Source organism: Salmo salar, chromosome ssa03 (genome assembly GCF_905237065.1).
Source record: "Salmo salar chromosome ssa03, Ssal_v3.1, whole genome shotgun sequence".
Taxonomy (NCBI): Eukaryota; Metazoa; Chordata; class Actinopteri; order Salmoniformes; family Salmonidae; genus Salmo; species Salmo salar.
The window spans coordinates 74,129,227-74,139,277 of record NC_059444.1 but is presented as its reverse complement, the minus strand read 5'-3'; the positions used below and the strand labels follow the sequence as shown (position 1 = coordinate 74,139,277).

Here is a 10,051-nt window from a genome sequence, read left to right as displayed (position 1 = left end):
CTACGTTTTCAGAATATCTAACCACTTGATACATTCCAAGTTATATTGGTAAATGTACATTTATATTGAGTAATTTAGCAGATCGACGCTTTTATCCAGAGCGAATTACATGCATCTAAAAACAGCTAAATTGGACAAAAATGTAAATGTTGTTAGTATGACTGGTAAGGAAACCAGTGTCATTTAGTTCTATTTCATATTGCACGAATCGTCCTAGATATCAGATTTTACCACCAGACAGCCCACATTCACATACCGCTTTTGCCATTATCTCCTATGCAGAAAATGACAGTCATACATTTCATAGCTGTCAATAATTGCAAGCGTCCATACATGCATGTTTTTTCAGCAAACCGTTCACAAAAGGATTACAATAACATTCAGTGAACTCTGAAGTCAATGACACGAGAACAGGATTCAATGAAAAGGGGAGATTTGTATGTTAACATTTTCACAATTTTGTCTTGAACACAGCTGTAATTCAAATTGCATGGCAACAAGCAAGCCAGACTATCAATTTCAAAATGTGCACTATAGGTGAGCATACTACACTACAGATATTTATGAATGTAACAAAAAGTCGAGGAAGCCCCACTCATTATTTTCAATGCAAAACATTTCAATGTTGAAAAAAGGTTTTTCTCCTAGAGTTGCAACATCTGCCATCACGTCTCAAAGCTTGTCAGGGACAATCACACGCATCACATAAAAAGATATTTAATTCAAAAACAAAATGGCACACAGGAAAATAAACATATGTACATACCGTTATTAGCACCCCCCCCCCACCCATCCAAAAGTCTCCCAAAACACCAACAGGGAAAAGTGTAACTAAAATGCTATAAGGACCATAACCACTGAAACACAATGGCTCAGAAAGTTCAAAAAAATACCACCATTATTTTCCTTCCAGCAGCTTGAGTCATTTCTTCCTCCATTTTGCTTCACTAGTGTCATAATCCTGTTGGTATTTACATCACATAATTAACAGCTGACTAGTTGGTGTGAATCAGAATTTCTGCCAATTAGCTGCTAACCATCTATGGAAACTTGGATACTTCAGCTGTCGCCCTGTTGATAGTATTAAAAATGAAGGGATGAATTAGTTTTACAACTTTTTTTCACCATGTTATAGACATGAAAGTGAAAAACTTCCAATAGATAATAAAGATTACTCCAGAAAGATTGTCTTGGTTGCAAGACACTGTAGTCCATGGTGGGAGTGTGTTGTTGACAGTTTCTGGGAAATAAGGGCAGCTGTAAGGCAAAGCTGGCTGTACATCCAAGTCAGAATGTCCATGTCCATTCTTCTGCTTATAGTGTTGGGTTGATCAAAGATTATGTGTATTTGTACGTTTCCCTCTACAAGCAGTCCATAGAGTTGTCAGGTAGCAACCCTATGGGTGGGGCCTTGCCCGGGAGGCAAGATGGGGGCAGCATAGAGTTGGGGGCAGGATCCACATTCTCTGAGTCTTCCATCCTTTCTGCACACCCTTCCCAGTTGATATGGAATCTTGTTACACGTGGGTTTGAAGCCAAAATATTTCTCTGGAGCTGGAAGACAAACAGCATTAAGGGGGAAATTATTCAGTAGATGTACTTATATTTGCAATAAGACATGTTCCATTTTTACATTATACGAAAGCCTGAGCAGTACTGTGGCACACGTGCCCCTGATGAGTGAGCGGAGTTTGCACTTTAAGACCAATATTAATGGATATTTCGCCCTTCCACAACGCAAAGGTTTAATTTAATTCCAAAAGGTTGTCCCCTCTCCTCTGCCATCATTCAATCCCCTTCATAGATCTGATCAAAATTGGTAGGTGTAAGCAATAGCTCCACCTAGTTTACTCAATATTAATACAACAGTCCTGTCAGATCTGTGAATGGTAGTGAACAAGGGCAGATGGGAGGGAACAAGTAAAGTGCAAGTAAGCATTTCGTTGGACGGTGTATACCTTATGTATCCTGTACATACGACTAATAAAACTTGAACATCTTCCTGGAAGGAAACACAGTCAAGCACACCCATTGAGTTTCCTCCTTTACCTGTCCATAGTCAGGTTTTATGGGTGGGTTTTCCCGCAGCTCAGGGTCGGTGTACTCGTTGTTGACGTAGTACCCGATACGAATGAACTCCTGTCCGCGGTATGTACAGGTGATTAGCGCCACAGTTACACCGACAGCATCACTTTCTGGAATCAGACCCGTGTTTGGGGCATCCGCCTGTTGAAGGATAACATACTGTAGATGAGGTGCAAGGAGGAAGGCAGGAGAAGAGCGGGGTAAGAGGGAGGGTGTAGTTTCTATATCTGGTTTCTCCAATACAGCACCAGTGTGTTACTAGTGATTATGTTATAAGCTCAGTGTTACTTTTCGGGAACGGTTTCCATCGCTAGGGCTGTCACTAAGGACAGAATCAACAACCTCTGCATCATCAAATCAGTTGCTTTGTGAAGATGTTAATGTTCACAGTTGGCCAGTGTTATGTAAATTATATCTGAAAAAGAGAGAGAGAAATGAAGAGGGGCAAGGAAAGCTGCTGCCAGACTACTGCTGAAATAACATTGTTAGTTACTGCCATCTATAAATACAAAAAAACCTCACCTGGAACACAAACATGTGCCTCCCAGCTGGTACTGGGCCAACCAGAACAGAGTCAAGGGTCTGGTCATACTCTTCACTCTCTGCTGAACCCACATATATGATCTTCCACTCAAGATCTGCAACACAGAAAATTATAAAGTCAAATCACTGTCTTCCGGCCCACAAACTCAGTTCGAAACTTTGGAGAAAGCAAGGAAATAGCTGGACTGAAGACTGCTTTGGTCAGAATGCTGTTATGATTGACACCTGTGAAATTATTTGATTGTTTGGGTAGATAACGCGAAAGGCAAGTGGACATGTCAATACGTGTTCTAGAAGTTAACGTTAGTTACCTCCGTCAGAATTCCCCGCCGCCGCCGACCAAATACAAACAAAAGTTGGACACCATTCTGGCTAAGCTAGCCAGCTATAGGCAAAATAGCCAACTAACTAGCAATATCAACTAACGCCATCGTGTAGTTAAGCAATATCAAAGTACAATGTCATATATATATATATATATACACACTTTTTTTAAACGAGCCAACTCTTTGTTCAGTAGACATAAGGGATTAATTAACCATTGTTTGCCACCCGGTCGAATAATTACTTTGTTAATTCTCATCTAAACGATTTATGGCATGTTTGCTAACGTTACCTCGCTAGCTAAATTGCCAGTTTGAACATGAAGTAGCTGGCCTAGTTGAGAATCTGAGAGCTAGCTAGGGAGATTCTCAACTAGGCTAGTTACTTCATGTTCAAACTGGCAATTTTGTTAGCGAGGTAACGTTAGCAAACTAGCCATAAATTGTCAGATGAGATTTAGCTAGCGAGCTAACATTAGCAAGCTAACTATACATCGTCAGATGAGAATAAACAAAGTAATTATTCGACAGGTGAGCACAACACTTACCTTCTGGCAGGTCTTCCATGCACTCAAATGTTATTTCAAATTGAAATGGGTTTCCGAATCGACTCGGGTTATCGAGGACAGCGACATTTAGTACTTGAACCTTCGCCATTATTGCGGTTCCGGCTGCGAGTGACAGACACGCTGGCTGAGTGGCTCGCAAATTTTCCCGTGGAAGGTTTCAGGCCTCAACAATGTAGCAACGAGCAAGCAATGTTCTCACGCAGCGTATACAAAGATCAATTCTATCACTGAAGAAATTCGGTTGTTGCATTTAAAAATGTATCTGATTTCGCAGGTTGACAGTTACGCTTTAGTGTAATTTTGAAATGACTAGGTATATATATATATTTGTTATGATCGCCTGCTATATGAGCCAATCATTTCTACAGAAATTGTATTTTTTAAAGAAAGTGCTATTAATTTTTTAAGTATTTACTGTTATCTGGAATATTCCTCTGACTAGTTTTGTTCAAAACAGCTATTTCAAAAACCACCCGCCAGTAAATTTCACAAAGCCACCAAAATGTCGAATGAAATGGGGCGGGTGTTTTTTCTGTTCTAAACGATGATTCGCTGGGTAGAACAACAGTAAAGCTATGGTTGGCAAGCAACAAGTACGTAGTGCAGGAACAACGCCACAAGACGCTTGCAATTACAAAACGTTTCAGGTAGAAATTCAATTGACACGACCCAACTCCCCCATGTACCCCACTGCTTTTGCCAAAGCAAACAAACACAACCACTGTACCAAATTCAGCCACTCTTTTAGATGGAAACATGTCTACATTCCAGTCTGGAGCGTTGAGGAAAGTCCCAAGACTATTTCATTTTTGGTCCCATAATGTCTACACCACGTTTGTGTGTGTTTCAGTGGATTTGTGTATATGTGTAGGGCTCTAGCAATTGATGATGCATACTTCAAGTTTATGTTGTGTGTGTCAATACATGGGAGACCATTAACCGAAGGACCTATGTGGCAGAGATACTTTCTGATGTGACTAATCAGTGTTTTTTTGCAGACTGCAGAATGTAGGCCTACATAACATACAATATTGGGGTGGTTATGGGTTGACAATCAACCACACCAAATACAAACATGGAAATAGAATCATACATTGATCAGATTGTGTTTTCTATGCCAGTCTTCAGTCACATTCTGGCATAGGCCTAGATGAAACTGTGATTAGGCAAGAATTAAGGGACCATGATTAGCTGTGCTTATGGTATTTCAGGATTCTTTTTATCTTGCTTTGAGGATAGAGTCAGCTAGAAAAATACAATTGCTCTCCACTAGAGGTCCTAAAACTGCAAACAAATTCTCACCATGCACTCACATGAAACATGTGTCCCTTAAAATACAGGATTTAAAAAATGCAGCCCAAAGTTTCTCAAAATGTTCAGTGTTTACTCATTGGGCCTGAACATATTTCACAGCCTTTTATATTTCTTTTGCAGATGGAAAAAAAGGTAGATGAACACGTTCAAGGCTTCAGACACACATCAATAGAATAGTAGATCTTGAGAAAGGGTCCCATAGAACTCTAATAGTTAAGGATCCATAATGAGTGAGAGAGCATGAGCAATGGGAGGAAGTAGGCTCCATTGAGCAGGTGGATTTTTGTCCACTAGTCTGGTGCCTCATCATACAAAGGGTATCTGTCTCCTGTGCCACAGGTTGATACTGGGCTCAGGTACTGTAACACGAGACTGAAGTGAACCATGTGACCATAGGGGCGATGTGAAGAGAGAATTAAAAAAACTGTTTTACATAGTTAAACCTATACAGGTAATCTACGGTGATATATATAAAAAATAAACCCATTCAGCCAGTAAAACGGCTTTGCGATCGGATTTAGTTTGCAGATTATTTTTCAGACATTGTTGGGAGAGGTTTAATCATAAACACGTCCTAACATATGATCCAGTTTCGGTTCACCCACTCACTCGATTAGGTGAGGCGGCGGAAGCGAGACGTTGTTTTTTCGCAAGGAGTTGGATTGATCCCCGTTGCCTAAAACGGTTATCAACATTATTCGGTGAAAAGGTGTGTATAATGTTCTGTACAGGTCTGTCGATAATAAAATCCTATACTTCTTGTATTATTAGATCGACTAATTTGTTGTGGAGCAGGAGTGCAGTTTCTCTTTACATAAAATGGCTTGGAAGTATTGGAAATGAATTATGGGGCACTATAAATCCAATACTTTACAGTACTTTTATAAGGCTTTCATTTTATTTCGATAGGATGCTACTTTCACAACATTCACTAAGAATATGATTTATGAATTGTCATTTGTTATTTCAATGCCCTCCCTCCCCACCTCCCTGAACAGGTGCAATTGTTCTCATATACCACTAGTTTTACTAAGTCAGCCCACCTTAAACGTTTCATTTGGCGTATAGGCCTATATATGTCTCAAACAAATGATCCAGAATGTGCCTTGAAGGGACAGAAAACTTAACTCACATTTTTTGGGGGGTGGTCATGTTTCGACATGGTGCTGAATTAATCACAATTGTAATTTTGCCTCTAAGGTCAAATGTACATTTTAGTCATTTAGCAGATGTTCTTATCCAGAGTGACTTCCAGGAGCCATTAGGGTTAAGTGCCTTGCTTAAGGGGACATCCTAAGATTTTTTATCTAGTCGGCTCAGGGATTCTAACCAGCGACCTTTCAGTTACTGGCCCAACGCTCTTAACCGCTAGGCTACCTGCAGCCCTATCAATTTCTGATTGGACAGTTTCTGACAGTCTGAAATGTTTATAATAACTTGATTCATTATGTTCTATTGTATTGTCATGGTATGGGATAATTGTTTCTCCTGGGACTTACAATGATTCTATGCAGAATGAAGTATAGAAAGCTGTTATGATTTCATCTTCTCTTACATTTTATGTCACTTTATGAACCAGACTCAATAACATTGGGGTTTCAATAGAGACTCGGGCTCAGTGTAGCTCCATATGAACTGCTCTTTTTTTCTTTAACACTATCACCTTCATCTCTTTAGAGCGGCCCTGGAGACTGACGCCGGTGTGTTTGTGCTGCTGAGCACTACTCCTGATGAAATGGCCCCTTGCTGATGTCCAGGCGTCCCCTTGCTGATGGTCTACCCTCTTTAGAACCCATTGGTTTGAATGGAGATGGCACTGCTCCCAGACATGACGGCCTGGCCTGGTCTCCTGGCTGGGAGTGTCATACTCCTGATCTTGGGGAGTAATCCTTCCTGGGTTGTGGGTGAGTCATGCCACTACCTCTACAACCCCCCCCCCATCCTTCTTGTGAAATAACCCCATCACCACCACACTGGATTGTCTCTGACCACAGACAAACAATCTACTGTACGACTGCTTGGAACGATATGCACAAAAGCAGGTTTCACACATTTCTAGGCATTACTCAATAAAAACTAAAGCATGCAGTAACATGCCAACAGGTTGTACAAATATTTCGTAATGCGTGAGAGCTTTGGGTAGGAACCATTGGTATGAAAAGCTCTGGTACACCCACTTTTCTTAATGCGGACATGTGATTTCTCTGATAGACTTATGGTAATACATAATGCTCGTATTTGTAATGCTTTATTACTTGTTATAAAGTACGTATGAGCCCTTATATGTTATATTTTACACTGCTAGTCGTCAGTGCACTGAACTGTTAGTCAGGATCATTATCAGATGATAGTAAGACATTATAAGGGGTTTGTATGTGCTTATAGAACGTTTTCACAATGCATTATAGCTGTATGTTACCCAGCAAGAAACAATAGATAAAGCTGCCCTTAGTTGTTGTTCTGAGTGTTCTTCTGCTTTTCTGGTAATGGGACAACACTGAACAATGGCTGCACTCCAATGCAGACACCTCCAAGCTGTACTGTCAACCGTAGTTAGTTTGCTACAATAAACGTATCTGGCTGTCACTGCTACAGGAGGTTTTTCGGTGTCTCATTTTGAGCAAAAGTTGTGCCCCTCCCCCAAACAACCTACCCTTGTTTTTTGTTATCATGGTGTACTTTTGCCCCAGGGGGAGTTTACTATTTTACTATTTGCATTAGCCAATCATTAACTTAGTTTGACATCCCTAAATGGGCGTTGAAGTTTTCTAAGCAAGACATCTACTGTGAATTAATAGTCAATAATCACTTTGACACCGCACTGACATGGTAACCAAAATATAATAGTGCTTTTCCGGATACTTCAACTAATAAAACTGTTCAGGGGCTTAGCTTCACTGACCACAGGCAAAGGCCGCATTCCAAGTCCTCTCCTCCCCCTCTCCTACATTCAAGTAGTTACTGTGCGGGATGTCACAGAGTAATCACATGGCTTGTCATGGAGAAAGTGCCTGAAAAAAGCACTGGACTTGAGGAACTCAGTGATCCCATCGCATTGCAATAGGCTATTATGTTGTCAATCTATCAATCTAAAAATGACATCAACTTCCACCTTTCTGTTTTGTTTCCCCCTCCCCCTAGGCTGTAAATAAATTACTCTTAACTGTATTTAAGTAACTTGATGTGTTAAAACGTTTGCTTATTTGTTTATTAGGATCCCCATTAGCTTTTGCAGAAGCTGCAACTACTCTTCCTGGGGTCCTCAAAAAACACAAAACATGAAAAGTAACAAAACACTGACACAGTCACAAATTGAACATACAACGATATGCAAACAATACAACAAAAAAATAATACAAACAATACCCATATACATGCTTTTACATGTGCGTGTTGTTCTGGTATGTGGTCATGTGTGGAGTTGTCGCCTCAGAGCACCACACGTGTTATTTCCATCACCTGCACTTGGTATACAGTGTGTAATTTTGAAATGACCCGTTTTCCCACATTGTTCAAACCTATTGTGTTATCCTACATTGATCAAAGAGAGGGTGTATTTGTATTCTTGTAGCAAACTATTACAATGACCTGAGTGGTAATCATTAATGTTTTCTACAGGGGACAACACAACTAATAGATTACCCTCTAACACAACTGCCCCAGTGAGTAAGCTGCTGCTATCTTTATCTCTGTTTTTGTTAGAGGAAATTAAACCAGAAGTATCCAGAGCTTTATTTGTGAGAATGACTACCACCCCTGTGTTGTTCTGCCTCTAGGGACCCAACATTGCAGCTATTGTGGCCCCGACTGTTATACTGGGGCTGCTGGCCATAGCATCTGCTGTGCTAGTGTGGCTTTTCTGCGTGGTGAGGAAGAAGAGGCAGACAGAGGGGACGTACCGCCCCAGTGCTGAGGAGCAGACGGGGGCCAGCAGTGTTGAGACACCAGATGCACTCAAACTGCCCAAGGAGGAAAGACTCATCTGAGCCTAGTCTCTTAGAAGTATCTCAACACCTGTCCTGTACATCCAAGCAACAGCAAAATCCTGATGACTGTAGAAGCTCCACCTAAAGAGCTGATGATTACCTAGATATTAGAGGGTCATGACACAACGTTGACAGATACAGGATGGGACGAGAGGTACACAGCACCTAGCCCTGGAAGAGGAGGGCCCAGGCACTGTGTACTGTACGTACTGCAAACACATGGACTAGTGCTAGTACAGAACCCAGACACAGACGTTGGGATAGCTACTACAAATACCACAGCCCGCAACTAGAACAACTAGATCTAAGGTCCATGAGGCTCTGACTGCTTTCTCTGTGGTGTGTTATTTAATAGCACTGGCATATTTGAATGGGATAGACATGTACACAATCATTCAAATGGTCATACTGGAAGAGGAACCAAACCATCACCTGCACTATATGGAAGAGGACCAGTATTCAGTCCCTGCTCATACTCGTCTTTGGTAAATACATTTCAGTCTGAGTATTTCAGTCCTCTGTCGAGGCAATTTGGCCCTACTAAAAGACTGGATACAGTCTAACTGCTATAATCGTAAGCAGACTGCTGTTACCTGTGCTACCTTGATACATGCAAAAAATGATATTGGAATGTAATGTAAATGTTTGTATAAATTCCTTATAGATTACTTAAATGTATAGCGTGCAATAATATTTGTTTAACCACTATTGATTGTCAGAAAAGCATTTCATTGTCTAGATTTTTACACTGATTACTTACCTCAATACATGTCTCACTACTGAATCAGTCCTGTATCCAGCTTTACAGATAATGACACTGTAAGCTAATATTATCTAGAAAACATTTCTCCCAGTGGGATATTCTGTTTGTGGATACTGTGTGCAGAACAAATAATTATGTCCTTATTAATAATATTTAAGCACAAAATGAATGATTGTTTACGTTTGAATAATTGTATTGTAGTATTTCAGAATTGTTACATTAATTTAACATTGGCTGAAATGTGATACTACATTAGATCATATGTTCTATGTGTGTTCTTACCAGTACGCTGTTTGTATGTTGCAAAGCCTATGATGGGATTCAATTCTCATCATGTAGTTGTTTCACAATGTCATGACATATTTATCTATTGTAGCCTGCATGTTAAATAAATACTAATAGTCATTTTTAGAATTGGCCACCTCAGTAGATTTTCTTTGCATAATCAGTGTTGGACTTTGATCAGAT

General features: G+C 40.3%; 2 protein-coding genes across 2 annotated transcripts; one reads left to right on the top strand and one right to left on the bottom strand.

Annotated features, from left to right (window-relative positions):
* Window positions 1–416: 416 nt before the first annotated feature.
* LOC106606512 (histone chaperone asf1b-B) lies at window positions 417–4,024 on the bottom strand. The gene is made up of 4 exons (XM_045715398.1): window positions 3,500–4,024; window positions 2,608–2,723; window positions 2,050–2,226; window positions 417–1,554 (listed from the first exon to the last, which is right to left on the bottom strand). The coding sequence occupies exons 1-4, from the start codon at window positions 3,606–3,608 to the stop codon at window positions 1,363–1,365; spliced, it is 594 nt and encodes a 197-aa protein (XP_045571354.1). The 5' UTR covers window positions 3,609–4,024; the 3' UTR covers window positions 417–1,362.
* Window positions 4,025–5,198: 1,174 nt separating this feature from the next.
* LOC106601616 (protein crumbs homolog 3) lies at window positions 5,199–9,994 on the top strand. The gene is made up of 4 exons (XM_014193957.2): window positions 5,199–5,543; window positions 6,512–6,738; window positions 8,453–8,496; window positions 8,611–9,994. Exons 2-4 carry the CDS (start codon window positions 6,639–6,641, stop codon window positions 8,818–8,820), a joined length of 354 nt encoding a protein of 117 aa, XP_014049432.1. The 5' UTR covers window positions 5,199–5,543; window positions 6,512–6,638; the 3' UTR covers window positions 8,821–9,994.
* Window positions 9,995–10,051: the final 57 nt, after the last annotated feature.

Coding starts and splice junctions, on each gene's coding strand:
- LOC106606512 (XM_045715398.1), bottom strand. CDS start 3,608: ATGGCGAAGGTTCAAGTACTAAATGTCGCTGTCCTCGATAACCCGAGT. Junction 2,724..3,499: donor CATGGAAGACCTGCCAGAAG/GTAAGTGTTGTG, acceptor TCTGTGTTGCAG/ATCTTGAGTGGAAGATCATA. Junction 1,555..2,049: donor TAAAACCTGACTATGGACAG/GTAAAGGAGGAA, acceptor TTTGTCTTCCAG/CTCCAGAGAAATATTTTGGC.
- LOC106601616 (XM_014193957.2), top strand. CDS start 6,639: ATGGAGATGGCACTGCTCCCAGACATGACGGCCTGGCCTGGTCTCCTG. Junction 6,739..8,452: donor TAATCCTTCCTGGGTTGTGG/GTGAGTCATGCC, acceptor TGTTTTCTACAG/GGGACAACACAACTAATAGA. Junction 8,497..8,610: donor CCTCTAACACAACTGCCCCA/GTGAGTAAGCTG, acceptor TTCTGCCTCTAG/GGACCCAACATTGCAGCTAT.